The following is a 21,589-nucleotide window of genomic DNA, read 5'->3' as shown; positions in this document are numbered from 1 at the left end:
TTAAATAAGTAAAGGCTGCCATGCTCTTTGCATTGGGCCGTGTAGCTGCCTGCAGAGGGGAGGGACCGGCCCGCCTCCCCTGTGACTCCCGGTGGGTGAGGAGGCTCCGTCACTCCTCGCGGGGATGGAGATGTTAGGCGAGCAGCAGCATGCTCTCACTTACTGACAGCGGGGAAAACCAACAATGAGAGAAATATTCGGAGCTCTACAGACATGCGCCATGCGAGGAGCCGGGTCTCGGTAGTGAGGCTGCCCCGCGATGAGCCGCCGACCTCCGGCCCGGGACCTGAGTGCCTGGGTCCCATGCTGGGTCCTCACCCTGAGCCTCATCACCGCGCAGACTGCCGGGGGGGACCCACTGCTCTCCGACCCGGGGGTACGCCTTGCTTTAGATCAACAGTGTTCGGTAGATGTATGACTTTAAAGTAGCCTATTTATAATGGTCAACAATCAAACCATTTACAGCGTATTGTTACCTTGACTTGAAGTAGCCCGTCACGTTTTTATAAGGAAAAGTCGCATTGGGTTTATTTAACCTGATATGATATTGAAGAAAATAATTTAAGTAAAAATGATAAAACTACTCACTATGCAGCCTCACTGTCTCTAGTTGATACATAGATATATTAGATTTGTTGTTGATGCTAAAAGCTTTTAATACTGCATTTTAAATAGTGTAGCTGGTTGCAGAACATTATTCACGTATTCGTAATGCCGCTCGGCGGTTCCTTTTTCTGTATCATTTACCATGTTATTTCTTGCATATTATAGTTACATTATTTAGGTAAATTGTGTTGCAGTAGAAGTACCGGTAGTGTTCCCAGCTCTGCCTGCTGTCATACTGCTGTTAACCACAATCATGTTGGGGTCCATCAACAAACATACTTTACTCTGTATCTCCTTAATAATCTATGACTTTTACTAATATTATGAAACATATAAACATTAGTTTGGTTTTAGACCTAAACAGTATTGTCCTGCTTAGTATCTGTAATTTGTGAACCTTTTTAATGAACACTTTTTGGATTTCTTTTGTTTGAATTTTACTCCAAACATAAGCCCGGCCTTTGTGTAAAAAAACAAATTTTACACATTTCTTCAACTTTGAATGCCTAACAACGATTAATTACGTCTCAAGTCTATCCAATATTAATTTTATTAAAGTAGTCAATTTAGACTATAACGTTGTTACAACAACTTAATTTTCAATACAACAGGGGTGGTATTAAAATGCAGATTCAATTGTTTAAAATAAGATTACTTCAATTTAATAAAAGGGTCAAATTCAGGGTTTAGGTGCCTTTAAAAAAAAAAATGACAAGTCACTTTAGATTGATGTACTGAAAGTTTCCTTAAGGCTATTGGGAAACTACATGTATTAAGTAAAAGTTAAATATAACCAATTCTGTCTTGAGAAGTGCTGTGAGTTTAGTTTATTCACCCATACACTTGTGTCTGCATGGTGACATACAGGGAGACCGAGCCCAATACAACTATTTGTGTCTCAGGGTGTTTTGGGATTTTACAATATAATTGCCTCCCTTGGTTTGGACATTACTCGTTTAATTTGACATCTGTCTTTCCTGTCCATCCATAAGCTGCAGGAGCATAATATAGTGTTAGGATTTTACATATGTTTCCACAACCATACTCTTGTTCTTACATTTAAAGCCTGCTGGCATTTTTTGTGTCTCTAATTGGACAAAGGGAAATTTATGTTGCACATTCCTGTTTGCAAAATCAAATCCATCATCGCCTCAATGTTAATTTCCATGCCACCTTCACCAGATCTGTAATCATAGCTGCATCTGCTGTTGTCTGAACACGAAACCTACATCCACATGAGAGATCGTCATATTAAACCATCTACAGGGCTAATCTTAAACCACAACGCACAACATCTGTTGTCATGTATCCAGTTGGCTGCTTTTTTGTTAGTGTATTTTATAGTCATGGAAGTATTCTCAGATGTTTGCATTGAATGCTTGAGAAATAATGACTGAATTTTCAGGGACACCCCGGGGGTTTCTCTCTCTTACGGGTGGTCCATATCTATACACCTCCTTGGCAACCTACAGCAGCTATAGTACAAATGGAAAATGGTGTTTACACTTTTATGATTTATTATTTTCTCTCATCATGGGAAGGTATGTGTCTCTGGGAATTTACCAGAGAGTTTTATGAGAAGCAAAGTGTTCCATTGAGATTATCACATTTTTACAGATGGGCAGACAATAAAGGTTGTGTTTAGTTTAGAGTACTATTAACACATTCTACCTTAATTGCAGGTTTTTCTTGAAAAGTACGGCTATCTCCATCCGGACCACCATATCCACAATGCAGTAGAGATGCAGTCAGCTATCAGGTAGGTGGTAAATGTGGTCTTTGTTTGTTCTTAATTTTTGTTTTCAGAAAAATAGGTAGCATTTGTTCCAATATCAATGTGGACGTTCAATGCCCTTATATGAATATGATATGAGAACAAAGTGGCAGATACAGTATTTTGTTCTACATTATCAGAGTAATCAGGGGGAGGGGTGAGCTTGGTCTGGGACAAGCCCCCCGGCCTGAGCGTCAGTGCAGGGCAGTAAACACGCCCTCACCCCTGCTCCGGGAAACCTCCCCTGAACCCTCTCTGAACCACCCAGGCATTTCTACAACTGTTACACTGACTGTACTACAAGGCAAACTGATGGAAAAGCTTGCTTTAACTGAAATGTTGGGCTGAAACTATTTTTATATTCCCTTTAGCTAAAGTATTGATGCAGTAGCTAATCTCCCTGGAGTCCCTATTTGTATTTTGACCAAAACTTCCATAACAAACACGTCGCCGGTAACCTTCATACTCATAATAGGAAACAATATATAACACAACAACCAATTAACAACAACCTGAGCCTTTGAACACATACAATACGTCTATATAATAATGAATCACTGAGAAAACAAATCACCATAAACTCATCTGCCCGGATGAGTGGCCTGTGATTTATTCCCTCCTAAATGAATTAGAAAATAAACTACTTATAAAGTAGTTCTACAAATAAAGTGGGATTTAGAGCTCTCCATATCACTTCTTTGAGAACACAAAAGGTTAAAACAACATAGGAAAAAATATTATGCATTATTCCTTGTGTAAACATTTACAATTGAATTTGCATTTATAACATGTGCATCTTTCTGATTGGTGAACTGTGTTAGTTGAGAAACATGTCAAATGTCATCCTGTTCTTAGCTTCTTGATTGCCTGAAAAATAACATTGAGAAGTGTTTGTAAATGTTTAGGTCGATGAACCACCTGAGCCACTATCTCACACAGTGACAATGCTAAAAAGCTTCAAAGCCCATTTAAACAATTACATTATATATATATATATATGTATATTTCCATCAGCATTTTGAGGAGTGTCTTATACCCTTTTAAACTTGATTATTATGCAAACATTCCCCCCCTGCAGTGACTTCCAGTGGTTGTCTCGGCTTCCTGTGACAGGCCAGCTGGACGGGGCCACCCTGAGGCAGATGGCGGAGCCGCGCTGTGGCGTGTCGGACGAGGGCAGCCAGAAGATCTGGGCTCAGAGAGTAAACGCCGTGTTCACTGGGAAGAGCGGCGCCATCAGAGGAGCGCAGCGCCGCAGGAGGTCTGCAGGACAAGGTACTGTAGAGTGTACATGTGTGAGTCACCATGTGTATTTTATTATTTGTTTTTGAGTATGTTTACCGTATGAGCAAGCATGTATGTTTATTTGTAGAAAAGACATCATCTAACACTTACAAGCTGTGATGACCTATAAGGTTGCAGTAATCAAAGTGGACATTTCCATGAGAATAAAAAGTAATGTGAACAAACAGGATTTAAGTATTTGCTTGGACTGTATTTCATTAAAATGAAAAAGAATCATCCATTTTACAGTTGAACTTCAATTTGATATAACCTTCATTTAACAGCAACACAAATATTTTTCTGGGACTTCAGGTAGAGAGATTGTCTGTCAATCATTGTTGATGGTACTTCGATCCCTAACTGCGGTCAACATACCCATGTGACTTGGGCAATATACTGATCCCTAAATTCAACCAAATTGCATAACCAATGATGTGTGTGTGAATGTTAACACTCATTATAAGCAGGTTACCTCTTGTATGGTAACCCTGTTTGAATGTGTGTGTGAATGGATAAGTGCTGACTTGTTTTGTAAATGCACTTCGAGTGGCTCCAAAAAAAACTGTAGATGAATGCACTTATCCATCAACCATCTTCACTTTCCAAGCTTGTAGAGCGTGGCGCTCTGTCAGTTTTACAGCATTGTTCATGCTGTTGTGTGCGGCTGCTGTTGGTGGGACCTGGAGGATAATGACTGCTGAATACAGTGCGTGGTGTCAGTTACATTTAATTAAATATCTTAACATGATGTAATAACTAGAGTAGCTGGAAGTAAAACATGGATTTTATATTATAACTATGAAATGTCCATAATTCCTGAGCTTAACTTCCCTTTGTACATTTTATGGACTTTTCTTGACCATTCTCAACCTTTATTGTAAATGGAACTATTGTGTTGATGTTTTGGAGCGGCCATAAAGACAACGGTTACCTGGGAGGGTCCCCCTGCGTAAACTGAAGCACTAAATGGAGCTGAGGGGTGTAATTAAAGCTGGAGGAGCGTCTGATGTTGCAAGAGTCAGCCTGGATGATTCCTGCTTTTAACTGCAATTACACAAGTCCATAAGTCCATGTATCTAGTACGTCATCTTTAATGGGCGAAAAACCAGCACAACAACATTTATTTAGGAGCTCCTCTGTAGGTTGAGAAAGTTTGAAGATCCCTTTAGTCAAGAACAACACTCCCATAGTTTGCAGATGCAGATTCAGTTCCAGTTTGTCTTTGAGCCCTTGGGTTTAAGCAATCTCCTCTATTATTCCAAGATGTGTCCCCTAAAGTAATGCTGTAGGGATTTTGTTGTTAGATTCCTTCCCTAAATGCCTTTTAAAGAATAATTGAGGCTCTTGTTTGAGATTATCCGCTATAAACACAGTAATAAAGCATCCATTGGTGATCAATCACTGCAATTTGAACTGGCTAAAGGCCTCAGGATTTAAAGTGTTTAACGGTAGTTACGAGTGCAGCTGGGCACTGCAAGTTTCTTACAAACTCCATGAGGTAATTTAGATCCTCCCTCCTATGAGTACTTTAGAGAACATCTTTGAGGTGGAATTGTTCTGCTCTTATATAGACATGTGTGGGAGCAATCGAATGGAGCTGGGGCCAAAACTTTAAATTATAATATATATTTTTTCGCTATATGTGTTTTATTTCCCCTCATGCCTGGGGTTTAAATTGGGTGGATGAGGCCATATGACTTAAGAGATCTGTGGAATTGGTGACACTAGGGTTAGGGTTAATAAATGAACTCAATGAAATGTTAAGGAAAGTACTAAGAGTAAATCATTTGTATTTTTTATGGATCTGAATCCATTTTCACCATGTGTTTGACTCATAGACCGCATGAAAACACACAAGTTGTGGACACTTTTTTTTCTCATTGTCTTTTTTTGGTGCTGTCATTCCTCACATGCTTTGTGAATGCAAAGCAACAGCCTGGTGACAACAGCAGGAGGGTTCTCCCTCCTCCTCCTCCTCCTCCTCCTCCTCCTCCTCCTCCTCCTCCTCCTCCTCCTCCTCCTCCTCCTCCTCCTCCTCCTCCTCTCTCTCATTGAGCCTCCAGCCTCATGATGTGTGAAGCCCTTGCATTCCTTCCTATCACTGACGAGATTGGCTAATGTTCAGGGAATGCAGCGGAGGCTGATGTTTGCCGCGGCCTCTTCTTGTCCGTCCCTGACATGTTCCTTCTGGTAGACATATCCATAACTGACTGCCTGGATTATGTTGTTTGCCATCGTTCCTCAATGAGTAGATATTCTCCTGAGTGGCGGACTGTTTGATTGGATTACAGCCTGTCCTTGATTAAGAAAAAACTCTGTCATTATTTTACACCCAGACGTGACTCATACGACAGGTGGTAGTATTATTATTACACAAAGAGTTAAGTAGCAGATACTTTTACACCCTGTGGTCAGACCTCTTTCTGATCTGGCTTCACATATCCACTGATGTAGTTCAGCAATTTAATGACTAAATTGTGTGTATAATGCGCCCGTGCATCCACCACCTTAAACTCAAATATTAGTTTTATTTGTCCCATAGTGGCAGGAGATGCTTTATTTGAAGCATGCTTAGGATGAATTGTAATCACTTTGTCTAAAAGGCTGCCTTGATTTTTGATGAAATATAAAGACAGAGGAAGGATCCCGCTTCCAGGACTGACAGATACCCAATACATGTTTGTTTACAGGAAAAACAACCATTATGACATTTAAATACCAACAATAAATATGACAACATGTTACATATAATGTGAACCCATTTGAAAAATAAGGATCCCGGCAAATGTTAAGCGTTTGTTGTTTCTGCATCAGTAGTATTGATAATTGAATTTAGTTTACAAGTCTTTTATGACTCTTTTAGGCTGGTTGTTCTTGACAGCTACTCTATGGACTTGATATGCACAGTCAGGTGTGCTGCATGTATTCGCTCTCAGCTGTGCTGTGACGTGATTGGTTTTGTGTGAACATGGCTGTCTCTGAGCTTCCTAGAAACTGAAAACAAACCTTGGCTTGTGGTGGGATCTGATGGTCATTCCCACTGATATTTACAGAGCTGACATTCCACCTCCCTGGTCCAAGATAAGCACCATAAGTGTTTTATTCTATAGAGAGACAGAAAGACTGAAAAGGGGGATGTAGAGGGGAAGAAATGCAGCAAAGTTTCCTGGGTCGGACTTGAACCGCAGTCTGCCGCAATTCAGACTTAGTAAAAAGTCCATTTGAATATTGACAGAAATTGCTAACAACGTAGCCTGAAAGACGGCAAAATCAGTTGTTGATCGGGCTACAACTTATTATTTTTTTGTGTCTCTACTTTTCCCCCTGAATAAACAAGGATGTAGATATTCTGTGTATTTAATGAATTGATTTGCCAGCTATTGGATACTTTCTCGTGGAATTTGGTACACATGTCCCCCTGAGATGATCTCAGTCACTTCCTAATGTCTGTGATAATCGGCCCTCCCCACACTGTTGCTATAGAGGGCATCATGATAATTGCTTCCATAAGGGAAGTCGGGGAATGTCTTGTGTATCTGACTTCCTGAATTCTCTGCCATCCTCGGGGACTCTGACTCTGCGGCGGTCTGGCCCCTGAGCTCTGCTGAGAACACAGATCTGCACACATCACGTGGCAAGAAGCCTAATGCGTATCGTTCATCTGGGAGAGAAACAGGGTTGGGAAAGTAGGGGAGTGTGTTCGAGTGTCAAATAACTCCACTGTTCCAGATATTGAATTGTGTATACAAATCTGACTTTCACTTACATTTCTCTTTGGGTTGAAACCTACCTACTTGTTTATTTTGTATTCTGTTAATGGAAAGACTTGTAGTGTTCGAGGTCCTGCTGCTTTCACTTTTATCATGTAATATTTCTGTGAAGCCTTGCAACATAAATGCTCAGGATCAAGTTTACACTGCTCTCATGTTGACCCCGAGATTTGTGTTTAGTTAAGGCTGAAGCACAAATTCTGTTTGTGTATTTATTTACACACACCGATGTTTTGCCAGACGCATGTCTTAATGGCTCCAGATATTTTCTTTCTCCAGGGTGCGATTGAGATCTCATGGCAGTTTAGAGTATGTAGTGCAAAGCTATTGTTAATCACTCTCTCTCTGACTCTATATCTAACTTTGCACAAACTGCATTGAAATAACTTCATCAAAATACTCAAACCTGACTGCGTCTGTATGATGCGATGCAGGCGAATGTGCAGACCTCCCACTCACATTTAGTCTTCACATCGAGGCAAGCATACGTTGACCACATCTCTAAATATTTGGACAACTCTAAGTGAGCTTGATGTATGTCGCCACTCTCTAGTTTAGCTTCAAATGTGAAAGTATGGGTACATTTATAAAGCCTTCGTGGCTTAAGTGCATTACACAGAATACTGCCATGTGATTTGATTTCACACTTTGTGTCTCCCCCTCTCAAGCCTTCTTACCAAGTACAAATACTTTTAAATGGCAGGACCTGAGTTTGACCGCTGTACCTTTGCAGTGTGCTCATTTTCCATGGTGGTCTGTCTATGTTTGTCTGTTGGTCTTACTCAAAACCATGAGCCTGATATAAACAATGTGTAAAAGGGAAAGAAAATAGTGCCTATAAAATGTGCATATTGATAAACCTTGTTCTTCTGCTAGTATTGTGTATGATACATTTTGGTAAGATATATGAAAAAATGTATATTGATAACATTTCTTAACATAATCATAAGATAAATGCAGTCTAATTGTCTTAAATAGAATAATGAAATGGAGTATTGGTTTGCATTTCACTTGAAGTATTTGATGGATTTTCTTTAAAAAAAAATAGTTTTGAAGAGATATTCATCCTGCAATTTTATAATAAGCAATATAAATAATTAGGGGGCCACATTATTTAAAATTGATTTATATGATTATTACAGCTAACTCTACTACATGTTTAAAATGTGTTTACCAACTCTTTCACCACTGCAGTCTACTCAGACTCCAGCCTCTCAGCTGCTCTCCCTAAAGGTTCATATTATCTGATGAGTGTTTCCTGCGAGGCGACCTCTGCTTGTTGTGACTGTGTGCTGCACGGCTGAGGGTCTGTGTGTGTTTGCTTTGTCTCTAGATTGCTAGGTTTAGTAATCCTACGTATATACAAAGTCACGAATGTCATATTCTGAATTTTGCGACACTTGTAATTATTTCTAAGCTGACAAACCCCAGACACGTGTTGAAGTAAATTGTTTATTCGAGCGTGTACACAGAGTGCTTGTTAGTTTGCCCAGCTGTGAGCTGATGTGTTAATATGCTATCATTTTGGATTTGGAGAGGCTCTGCTTCAAAACATCACAGCTGAACATGGGATATCTGGCATCCGAATTAATAATACTACGGAGATGATGTAAATACATAGCTACTCCAGTGGGTAATAATATGAATTGTTTATGAAACCATCTCAAGAACTACTTTACATGTCATTATTAAAACCAGTAAAAATACCAGGCATGAAATCACCATGCAAACAAAAAGGAAACGGACATATTAGTTTGATGAAGACAAAGAACATGGTCTCACTGTGCATATTTGTTTGAAAATACTTTGTCAGATGTATACTCAGTTACAGAATGAAAAACAGCCAGAAGCCCATTCATTCCTCCTGCAGAAGTATATTTTTAAAAACCGGTCACACATAAAAGAAGTAATTTCCTGAAACAGCTGGGTGTTGCAGTTTTCAGCAAATATTCCTCAAATTACTATTTTCAACCAGGGATTTTGTGCATTAGTGAGTATTTATGGCAACTGAACAAGGTATTTAGATTGCACAAACTTACCACAGTCACCACGTGAAGAAACATGTAATGTGGCTCAGTGAAACTGTGTGGCTGATTGATGTTTTTACAATATCATTTATGGACAAAAAATAGCAATATCAAGATTTTGGTTCACACATAACACTTTACTATGATCATTGTCGTTCTGGTTTATTCTAAGACTTTTTTTGGCATTAACTCTTTAGTTGTATTACAGTAAATTGTGTTTTTCCGACAAAAAGTTGGAATATTCTTGCACAGTAAAACACTACCAGGATTTTATTTGATAATCTGCAGTAGCAATGGCTGTAAAATAGTGTGTTTCATATACCTGCATGTCTCATACCTAAATGTTCTCTCTCTGTGTTTGTGTGTGTTTTCTTCAGGTGAAAAGTGGTACAAACGTCACTTGACCTACCAGATCGGGAACTGGCCTCGCCACCTGTCTCTGGGCTCTGTGCGGCTGGCGGTGCGCGCTGCCTTCCAGCTGTGGAGCAACGTGTCGGGCCTGGTGTTCCAGGAGGTCCCTGAAGGCACCGTAGACATCCGGCTGGCGTTTTACGAAGGAGACCACAACGACGGGGCCAGCAACGCCTTCGACGGACCAGGTCAGGGAAACCACACTCTGATTCAAGTCACCCATACTTTTTATAAGTGTGTGTGTGTGTGTGTGTGTGTGATGATTGTTTTGGGTCATGAACTTGTGTGTGTAATTTGTTCTCAGTCCTCTTGCAACGCTTCCTGAATAAACAAAACTGAACAAGACCTGTTGTGCGGTCACAATAACCCAGTGGTTCTCAAACTTTTTCTGTCATTCCCCACTTTGAACAGGTGGGCCTTTTCATACCCCACCTGTCCCTCATCGCTCCAATAAAATGGTTGGCCAAGCTTAAAATTGTCCAATGTATCGTTCTATAACGGGGGTCTCCAACCTTTTTTAGGATGAGAGCTACTTTAAAAAATAAAACAAGTCGTGAGCTACTTTTGCTCCTCTTTTTTGTTTTTTTGCAGTGTATATATTTAGCACATTTTAACATTATTATATGCTTACCTTTAACCTTTGAGTGCTGTTTGGGTCTGTGGGACCCGTTTTCAGTGTTTACTAAAAGGAAATGTAGCAATTTAATTATTTTAACCTGCTTTATTTGGTGGTGGACGTCACATCCTCTGGGTCCGGGGGCATGCACCCCCAGGAAGATTTTTTTTAAATGTTGAAGTTAAATGCATCAATCTGGTGCACTTTGAGCGAGGGCTGCTCAATTAATCGTATTTTAATCGCAATTACGTTTTTGGCTTGCAACGAATATGAAAACAACATAATCGAAATAAAACGTTTTAATTTTTTTAAAATAGGTTTTTCAGTTGAATTATACTTAAAGGTGGGGTAGGTAAGTTTGAGAAACCGGCTCGAGATCGCTAGAATTTGAAAATACACAACCGGAGAAAATCTGCCCCTCCTCCAACACACACGAACGCGCACATGACCAATGAGGGCACGAGATAAGTTTGTGCCCCGATGGAAGGCTGACAGGCAGGTAGGCCATCCAATCGATTGGTTGTACTTTTTACAGTATTACGGCTTCTACAGATGACATTTTTTTATGGATTTTTTGTCAAAGCACTTAAGATATTCATTGCTATCGGGATGTTAAGAGCATTCCATGGAATATAACAAAAAGTGTATCTCGAGCCGGTTTCTGAAACGTACCTACCCCACCTTTAAAGTTCAGAGTAATCAACTGTTAAAAACATACTTTTCAAATTATTTTCTTCAATAAATTGATGTTTTCAAAGTAAATGGTTAATGGTTTTTAATAATCGTGATATCTATTATTGACCCAAATAATCGAGATTATGATTTTTGCCATAATCGAGCAGCCCTACTTTGAGCCCAACATGAATTTATGGAAACAGCTCTCAACACTCAGATGAAAGGGAGCTGTATACTTTTCAATAATCCAAACATCTTTAGAATATGATCACAACCAACAACAAATCATTTAAACTTGTTTATTATTAGCTTATGTTACCTAGTTAGCATTCTTTCTTTTTATTTATGCATATTTGACTAATCCCTCCCCTTTTAAACTTTTTACTGTCCTATAGTACACATTGGAATGATTTCTTACTTTATTTTTTACAACTTTATTAAACAGATAAAGGTGTGCTCTCTCTCTTGCTCTCTCGCTCTCTCTCTCGCTCCACATTGCTTTTCTTCCCGACTGCAACGCTGTTGTGTGTGTCTGTGAGAGCGTTTCACATGTGTGTATGAGAGATTTTTTACCAGTGGCGAGCCTGTCTCTGAGGGCCTAAGATATTCTACAAAATAATATTTAAAAACATTAAAACAAATTATATTTTTCTTTATATATTTTTTTTAAATATGTTTTTAGTAATATTTGTCATTAGTTTTACCAAAAATAACTTGATTAAATTGTATTTAAAATAACATTTCCAAAGAAATAAATCCTTTGAATCTGCCTATTCAGTTTCTGTTTGAATGTGAAGGGTTAAATGAAAGAAGCTCATCTCTGCAAGGTGAAGACAGGAGCTGATTGGACGTCCAGCTATGAATTCACAGAGGGCCAGCTAGTAACTGAACGAGAGAGTAATGTCAAATGACAGTACAATTAACCAATCATATCTTCCCTCTAAATGGGTGAGCTTTATTATCGCGGAGTTTATGACAAGTTCCGCCCGCTGTGAAACGTTTCTTGTTTCCATAGCAACAACAACTATCAACAGCGTAAACTCGCCTTCAAAATAAAAGCATGCCAAATTACACTTAAGACATACAACTGCAACGAAACCGTTGTTTTGATATTCCACCAGTGTGAAAAAAACACAATTTTTTTCATTTTTTCATTTTGTATTTCATGACCCACCACATCTCTGCGCCCCACCAGTGGGGCGCGCCCCACACTTTGAGAAACGCTGCAATAACCGGATTACAGATTAGGATAATAGTTTGATTACACACTGCTCTAAACAGAATTACACAATAGCAAGAGTTTACATGATTGGTAAACATTGTGTTGACTAAAGAATTTAAGGATGGGAGGTCACCTGCAGGAAGCACTGTTAGTGCCACAAGTATGGTATTATCTATAATATGGGTAGAGCAGTGATCTGATCTCCACATCAGTTTGCATGTTTGCGTTTTTAGCACTTTTTCACATTTGTCAAACTAATTTAATAGCAAGTTTTTTTTACACAACGCAGAAAAGGGGAATACAACCAGATGTAAAAGAAATTCAATGTTATACAAAACGACACATATATAATAACTTAATTAACTTAATTTAATTATTTGAATCGTTACTTTAGAAAATACAGTTCGAGAACAAATTACAAGATGTTTCAAGTAGAAAAGCAAAGATGAGAAAACAAGTGTTTTCAAAGGTGGCGTCTACCACTCAACATCGGAAAGACAGTAGCAGCGGCATACCATCTTAGCACCAGAGAAGCTAGGAGGGAACTTGATGTGCGTGTCAACAATAAACGTCTGGAGGTCCAGCAAGCCCCGAAGTACCTCGGTGTGCGTCTGGATCGGACACTGTCCTTCAAACAACACCTTGAAGAAGTCAAGGCCAAGGTAACATCAAGGGTCGCGCTGATCCACCGCCTCGCTGGAACAACCTGGGGAGCCTGCGCTAAGACGATGCGATTATCGACCCACGCCCTGGTCTTCTCTGCAGCGGAATACTGCGCCCCAGCCTGGAGCAGAAGCCCTCACACAAGTAAGGTTGACGTGGTCATCAACAATGCCCTCTGGATTATAACTGGATGCTTGAAGGCTACCCCTGTGTCCCTCTTGCCAGTCCTCGCGGGAATAGCTCCGGCCGGCCTCCGACGGGAGGCTGCCACCCTCGCCCTGGCCAGGAAAGCCAAAAAGCATGACTGGCACATCCTGCATAACACGACAACGAGAGCAGCGCCCCTAAGTAGGCTCAAGTCCCGCCTCCCCTTCAACAAGGCAGCACAAGAGATTCTCAATTCCACCTCTGAGGACCTCTCCAGAGATGCATGGTTGGCGGCTGCTTGGAGGCAGGAGTGGGAGCTAGCCGGGCCCTCCCGCATCCATCGCTACATCTGGGACCCAGGAGATGGCGCCATAGGAGGAGACGACCTACCACGCCGGCAATGGACCACACTAAACCGTCTACGAACTGGGGTCGGTCGCTTCAAAACATCAATGAAGAAGTGGGGCCTGGCAGACAGTGCTGCATGCGAGTGCGGTGACCCTGAACAGACTGCCGAACATATAATAACCACCTGCCCTTTATATAGACCACCCTCGGAAGCCAGCCTCTTCGACGTAGGACCAGAGATGCGGGCATGGCTACACGACACAGAGTTGGACCTTTGACGTTACACGAAAGAAGAAGAAGTGTTTTCTTTTCCCTACAGTGTTAGTTGTAGTTCCAGCTATCCAACTGATTTACTGATAGACCAAACAATAAGCTTAACCAATACTAAATGCTGAAAATAGACCAACTAAATCAACAACTGAAGAGCAACTTATCAAGCCACCTCTCAGCATTTGTGAATGTAAACTGTCTCTAACTGTTGCTCTCCTTGTTGTCTTTCAGGAGGAACTCTGGCTCACGCCTTCTTCCCTCGCCGGGGGGAAGCCCATTTTGACATGGCGGAGAGATGGACGCTGAACGGACACAAAGGACACAACCTGTTCATGGTGACCGCCCACGAGATCGGACACACGCTGGGACTGGAGCATTCCCCGATCCGCCACGCCTTAATGTCGCCGTACTACAGGAAGCTGGGCCGCAGCCTGGTGCTGAGCTGGGACGACATCATCGCTGTGCAGCAGCTGTACGGTGAGAGGAAGGGGCTTCTTGTAGTTACCTTTTGCAGCCCACCATTCATTTTCGTGGGTTAAATGTTGAATAATCTTTGTTCAAAAACATTTTACTTAAAGTTCTTGTCCAGATTCAAACATTTCCAAGATACCAAAGAGGCTTTACAGATCAGTGTGTGGCCCCAACACAACGTCAGGAAGAGTGTTAAAGGTAGCACCCCCACTTAGGCATTTTGACCACTTTTTTCTCAGGTTTAAAAGCTGAAGGGTTGAGAGAAAAATGTATTTTACGGACGGTTGACAAATGTCTCACTGTCTGGCCTCAGGGCAGCTGAGTTAAAGATGGGGAAATATGGTTGCAGTTTAAAATGAACTAAGACTGTAATAGACAAAGCCACTCACATTCATTGTTTGCTTCTTTTGATCCAAGAGTTGCCTTTGAGGAAAACACAGAATTAGAGTCATTTCTACTCTGCTGCATATAATTGGAAGTCGTGGCACTGAGCTGTGAAAAGGGCAGAGAGGCAGCCTGAAGGCCACCAGCTGCAAACATAGAGTGAGAATAAGTAGAAAGGCCAAGCTGCTGAGAGTTTGTTAAAGATGGATTTTGGATATAGTTAGCTTTTTTTGGAGCCAGAAATCAACATTTTTTTTTTTTTTTTTAACATTAACAAAGTTTGTGATGGTTTATACTCTGGTATTGGTTTATTTTTATAGTATTATTTGTCATTGTTATTGTGCAATGGCAATGGAAACATTTAGTTTGGTCACATAGATCGCACTCATCTGTTGACCTGTATGGGTGAGTGGTTCGCTGTATTTTTTAAGTTGCTTAATCTTCAATAACCTTGAAGAAGATATTTTTTGATCTAGCAGGCCCGTCCTTAGGCTCTCAGAAACGTTAAGATTGTTTTCTGAAGTGGCAACAGAAAGTTATCGTGAAACAAAGCTCCCTGCTATGAATGGTGTTATGAAAAACAACAAACAACAAAAACAACACCGATAGAGAAGCACCAGAAAACTCACTTTTCAGGCATTTTTAATTGTGTTTGAGGCAAAAGTAGTGAAACATGAAATCTTGAATACAAGGAGTTGATACAACCTACTCATTCTCTTTAACAGCATGAGGAGTCTTATCTATCAGGTCTAGTTCTAGGCCTTTCAGCTGCTGGGAAAAGTAGGTTTAAACTGAGGGCAGCAGAGGTGGTGTGAACATCAAGATAACACTCACATTGCCCTCAAACACACACACACACACACACACACACACACACACACACACACACACACACACACACACACACACACACACACACACACACACACACACACACACACACACACACACACACACACACACACACACACACACACACACACACACACACCAATTATTATCATCGTCCATCCTATCCATCACAGTGTTTACCTTTGAGTTTTGTCCGCTCTGTTTTGATAGATTGCTAGTGTTGTGTGGGAGCATAAGACACATCTCTTTGCATGACAAATATAATAGTTTCTGTGTAACGTGAGTGTGTCATCCCTTCTGGCATGTGTGAGGCAGGTTTCCACACGTGGAGTTCCTCCCGTTTGTTTTTCTCTGCTGCTAAGATATTGATTCAACCGCAGCATTTGCACAAGGGCACAGTCTTTTAAATAGATTCTTCAAATACCCGACCTCCTCTGATACTCTTAATGTATGAAATGCAAATAGTACATTAAGTGCTTTCCCTGCTTTGACTCTAAATTGGGGTTTAGAGCGGCTGCTAAAGGCCAGTGACGTCCCAGCACGCTGCAGGAATGTTTGCATGACACACAATCATTTGGATAACTCAACTCTGAACTTGAGGTTGAACTAAAAAGCCTGCGACAAGACTCTTCGTCTTGTGTTTAATATCTGATGGGTCCCATCTGCTCTGCCTCTGGAGATATCAGCTTCCCAACATGTTTTTGCCAGCCTTTTCTCCCCAGGAGCCTCCCTTACTCACTGGACCTTTTAGCAACGGAACACTCTGCTAACACAGACACACATTTTCAGCTTCGTTACACTCAATACCTACATATGACATGACACACTGATATATTTGGTAAGAAGAGATACTATCATAAAACAATTAGTAGATGATTTTAAATAAAAGCTAGCTGGGAAATCTTTGCATATACAGTAGTATTAAAAGAAAGATTCCATAACAGCTGACTCTGACATTTTTTCGATTGTTTTCAAAAAGTTTTTCCGGATTATTTAGATTAGGGAAGCGCACAGGTGGAGTTTATCATGTCTGCTTATCAGTTGATTTCCACCCTGTGGCAGTCATTTCTTCAGACTGCAGCTGCTCCCACGTAAATGTCAAGCAGCTCCAGAAACAGACCTGAAAGAGAACCGTTACTGACAGGAATGATGAGCTGGAGGCAGTGTGTGTGTGTGTGTGTGTGTGTGTGTGTGTGTGTGTGTGTGTGTGTGTGTGTGTGTGTGTGTGTGTGTGTGTGTGTTGAACCATTCCCGATGTTGGTATTATGATCTGATAAGGAGCAGATGTGAGGCAGCCTGAATTATGTTCGTCTCCAGAGCTCCTTTGATTTCTCTGTGAAAGTTAAGCAGCGCCCTTGTGGTTTTTCCTTCATAAGACAATTAATTTCCAGTAGGTCTAATCAACAGCAGTGGTATTCAGATATTTTACTCAAGTAAAATGTAAACTATATCTATCTATTATTATTATTATTATTATTATTATTATTATTTAGAAGGTCCCTTCAGGTACAATACTGAATATAATGAAACGTCTTGTAATGACTGTGCTGATATAAACTAACACAGTTCTGCACAGATTGTAATCCTAATAATAAAGCTTTATTTGTATAACACTTTTCATACAATAGGTGCAGCTCAAAGTGCTTTCACAACACGGCTAACATCACAGATTAAGACAGAAAACAGCAAATGTTGGGTTCAAAATAATAACCTTTTTGCACATAAAACAAGCACAATATAACAATTCAGGAACACAAGGAGGTAAAAGGTATGATAATAAAAAGAAGCCTCTTATAAAAATCTAAAAAGATGTGTCTAAAGCTTAGTTTAAAAATGTCCACTGAGCTTGCCTCTCTAATGTATACTGGTAGGGTGTTCCACAGTTTGGGAGCGTAATGTTGTGATGTAGTGACATGAACAGTAAAACACTGTATAGGATGACATGCATATATTCTCCTGTATATGAATGACAGTGGCAAAGATGTACTTTGTTACATGTTAATGCAACAAATGAATCCATCGTAGTATCGAAAACATAAACCATAGTCTTCCACCGCTGATGAATGTAAACAGCAGAAGTTATGTTTGAGTGAACTCAGACATCCAGCCCTTATCTCACAACACTTCTCCTACACACACACACACACACACACACACACACACACACACACACACACACACACACACACACACACACACACACACACACACACACACACACACACACACACACACACACACACACACACACACACACACACACACACACACACACACACACACACACACACACACACACACACACACACACACACACAGCTGTTCATGTGTTTTCCACTGTGGTGTGTGTATGCATGTTTTCCCTGCCGTGCTCCTCCTGTTCTTGGGTGCGCTGATGTTATCCACCTCCTACACAAATGTTTGTTTAGCTCTTTGCAAACAAAATGTCTGTAATCATGTCTGAACACTCTTCCTTCATTCTTTTGTTCTCATGTGCCAGGAATCTGCAGAGTCTGTTCAGAACGATAACAACTATTTTTTATTCCTGCGAGCAATTCACTGGGTTTAAGGTTCCAGTGTGCGGCGCTCTATCTAGAATGCTCTTGTTCATTTCCTGGGCACTACAATGTCATCCATCAGTTTACATCAACTCAGCCACATTCTGTCAAGGACAATTTAAATGTTAACATTATCCAAGTGGTTTCAAAGATGAAGTCTCTACTGTTTGTCTGTTTGTCCATGCTGTCCAATTAAGTGCTTTTGGCGCGCATAAGAAATGAGACTGTCTGTGAGATAATGTCTGTCCTCACAGCTTTGTTTTGTCGCTGTCCGTTTGAATTATTTGTGGGAAATGTAAGCACAGGTGGAAAGACAACTATTACTCAGAGAGATTATATTACAGCACGTGGATTCATCTTTCCTGATCTCTGATGCCTTTTAGGTTCACTGTTTTGTTGCTTTGTCTTCGCTCTCAGGTAAACCCTCCGGTGATCGCCCTGTCAGGCTGCCCGGCCAGGTTTTGCACGCCGCTCTGCAGGAGTGGGAGTTCACGGAGCTTCACGACGGGCCTCAGAGCGCAGGGCAGCCTCTCTACTGCCAGGGGGTCTTTGATGCCATCACTATGGGTGAGCTTGGACGGAAATATTATTAGAAAATGACATTCAGCATTTCATGACTGTGGTTACTCTAAACCTAAAATATATTATCAGCAAACTGAAATAAACGTTCTGTTATTTTATGTATCTTTCTAAAACAAGACAAAGTGATATTACAATGATTGAAATGAAATAAAACCCCAAAGAGCAGTTTTCATCTAACCTTCTCAAAAAGTCATAGAATTGTTTGTGTTGAAATGTCATAGTACAGTATGTCATATTTCAAAAACAATAAAAAGTCATTGCACAGCAAATCATTAAAATGTACAATAAAGCCATAAAATTGCCATACAAATGTCAAAGTATAGTATGTCATAAAAGGTTTTAATACAGCTTGCCATAACAAATTTATTGTATAGAATTTCACAGCAAAAAGTCATAGTACAAAATTATCATAGTCAGCCCTAAAAAGTCATACAGATTGACATAAAACAGGTACAGCATAGCCATAACATTTACAGCCCAAAATATACAATTATATTACAAAATATCAGAAATATGTCATTGTGTGCCATGAAAGTCACAGTAAAGTACATCAGAAAAACATGCCATAGTAATATGGATATTACAATATTGAGATGTTTTATTTATCTCTTCTGTTTGTGTCTCCAGACCACAATGGGACGGTGCTGGTGTTTCGGGGGGGTGTGTATTGGACGGTCTCGTCTGAGGGTGGTGTCAGCGGCCCCCTGCCTCTCCGTCAGCGCTGGGCCGACCTCCCCCCGGCCATCGAGGCGGCTGCCTTCTCCCCCCTGGACTCCAAGTGGTATTTCTTCAAAGGTACTGCTTCACTGGACCTCATAATGTGACTCTCACACTTCCTTTTAAAGCCATTCCCTAACCTATTGCCTTACTTCACAAATCCAGCCCCTAAAATAGACTGAAGTGCCCTTTAAGTAGGAAAGTGCTATTTAAAGGCTTTTCTTCACTAAAGCTCAGCTGGAGATTTAAAGTAGTGTTACCTTTTGGCTAAAGGCTAAAAACTTGTTTGAAGTTATGGCCAAGCTTAACACTCCTGCTAAGGGCCAACAATATGGCAGTGTTATCTAGATTCACTTACCTGCCAAATGCAGAAGAGCTTTATGCAAAATATAGATGCTCTATTAAAACATAATTTATAATGTACGTATCTTTATCATCTTCAAACATTTTCTTCTTTTATCTGTGATCTAAAAGAGGCACTTTCAAACACTTTGCTCTTACAAGAAGCATTCCACAAAACATTGAACCCTAAAACACTTGGCTAGTCTTAGTGTCTCTGTAGAAGAATGCACAATAGAAATCTTGGCTACTTTTTTACAATGGTTATACTTAGTTTAAAAGAACAGAGCTTATTGCATTTCAACTGAGTTTGTCTTGTGAATGGCATGATGGTATGTGAAGTACTGAAATATGTGGAGCTACTATGTTCAAATATAAAATGACAATGCTTTCCAAATGTTTTCTATCAAAAAACCTTTACGTTTAGAGTGCCTTATAGGATATGTAATGTCATGCTCCTTCTCTCGTGGTGTGCAGGGAAGCGGATGTGGCGCTACTCCGGCAGTGTTCTGGACCCAGGCTTCCCCAGGAGGAGCAGTGATTTGGGGCTGCCTCGCCACCCCGACTGCGCCTTCTACTACGCCCCTCTGGGTCACATGGTCCTCTTTAAGGGCTCCCGGTACTCAGTGCTCAACCTCAAAACTCTGCACCAGGAGCCTTACTACCCCCGCAGGCTGACAGACTGGACGGGGGTCCCCCAGGGGACCAACGGAGCGCTGACCCGACCCGACGGACGCCTCTACCTGTTCAGAGAGCAGCGCTTCTGGAGGTTTGACCCGGGGAAGGTGCGCGTCACCAAAGAGGGCCAGTGGGCCAAGGACCTGAGCTGGACTGGCTGCAGCAACGCTCCTCAGAGCAACAGCATCCTTTGACCAGCAGAGGGCGCTGTGGGCTGTAAGATACATTTGTTGAGAACACTATGATGTGCTATTCATTTTCACCACAAACCAACATTGACTTTTAATATATTGAAGCCAAGCTCAGCAACATCATGTCATGAAGGGATTAAACAAAACGTATTCCCATTGGTTTATACATGTTGAAGCACAGAGTATTTACACTGCAGAGAAATACTAGATGTTGACCATAGCCTTGTGCATAAAGGTAAGATAATACAAAAAATGTGTTTGGTTGTAAGTGTGCTTTTAAAACCATCTTCTTTATCTTGTAGTATTTGCACACTGACAGAAATATTAAAATATTTGTGTTTGTTATCATTTCTTCTGCAATGTCACAAGCACATATGATAAATGACTGTTACTTACTTTGGTCTGTGATTGTTTGTTGCCTACTAATTGCTTGCTTCAGCAAAGAGCCTTAGACCTGGGCCTCCCAGTAAAGTCATAAAAACTGAACTGAGTTTCCAGGAAGCGCAGCATCATGGGACATTCTGATTCAGTTTCCGACCTAAAGTACAGTTCATGGCAGGCCCGGTTCTACGGGGGTGCATAAGGGTGCATTGCACCCTCAGTTGAGTCGTTATGCACCCTCATTTGAAAAATTAAAAGTAAAAAAAAAAATTAAAAGTGAAAAATATTACATTTTGCCTACTATTACTAACAGTAGTAATAATAATAATAAGAAGAATATAGTTGAAATTAAATAAATTGTGGTTGAATAGCATTGTCTGCTGCATTTATTTGATCAATTTAAACGGTAAGTAACGTTATGTCAGGTGCGTGTGACCTGTGCCGCTGCACATTCATCATCTGCAAGGTGCTTACACAGCAGTTAATGATGGATCAGAAAATGGTTAAAACAACCAGCCCTTATCGCCAGCATACACTGCATCTAATAACAGTTCAGATCATGGGGACATTACGTTACTATCGTGGACAGTGGACACTAACGTCCTCCTGCCCGACTCGCCGGC

At 40.7% G+C, this 21,589-nt stretch overlaps 1 protein-coding gene across 1 annotated transcript; it reads left to right on the top strand.

The window, feature by feature from the left end:
• Positions 1-80: 80 nt before the first annotated feature.
• mmp28 (matrix metallopeptidase 28) lies at positions 81-21,157 on the top strand. The gene is made up of 8 exons (XM_034097681.2): positions 81-376; positions 2,289-2,365; positions 3,459-3,655; positions 9,839-10,060; positions 14,045-14,290; positions 18,496-18,645; positions 19,288-19,455; positions 20,194-21,157. Exons 1-8 carry the CDS (start codon positions 260-262, stop codon positions 20,586-20,588), a joined length of 1,572 nt encoding a protein of 523 aa, XP_033953572.1. The 5' UTR covers positions 81-259; the 3' UTR covers positions 20,589-21,157.
• Positions 21,158-21,589: the final 432 nt, after the last annotated feature.

This window comes from Pseudochaenichthys georgianus, chromosome 13 (assembly GCF_902827115.2).
Source record: "Pseudochaenichthys georgianus chromosome 13, fPseGeo1.2, whole genome shotgun sequence".
Taxonomy (NCBI): Eukaryota; Metazoa; Chordata; class Actinopteri; order Perciformes; family Channichthyidae; genus Pseudochaenichthys; species Pseudochaenichthys georgianus.
Note: the sequence above shows the minus strand (reverse complement) of the source record. Positions and strands in the feature narration are given on the sequence as shown.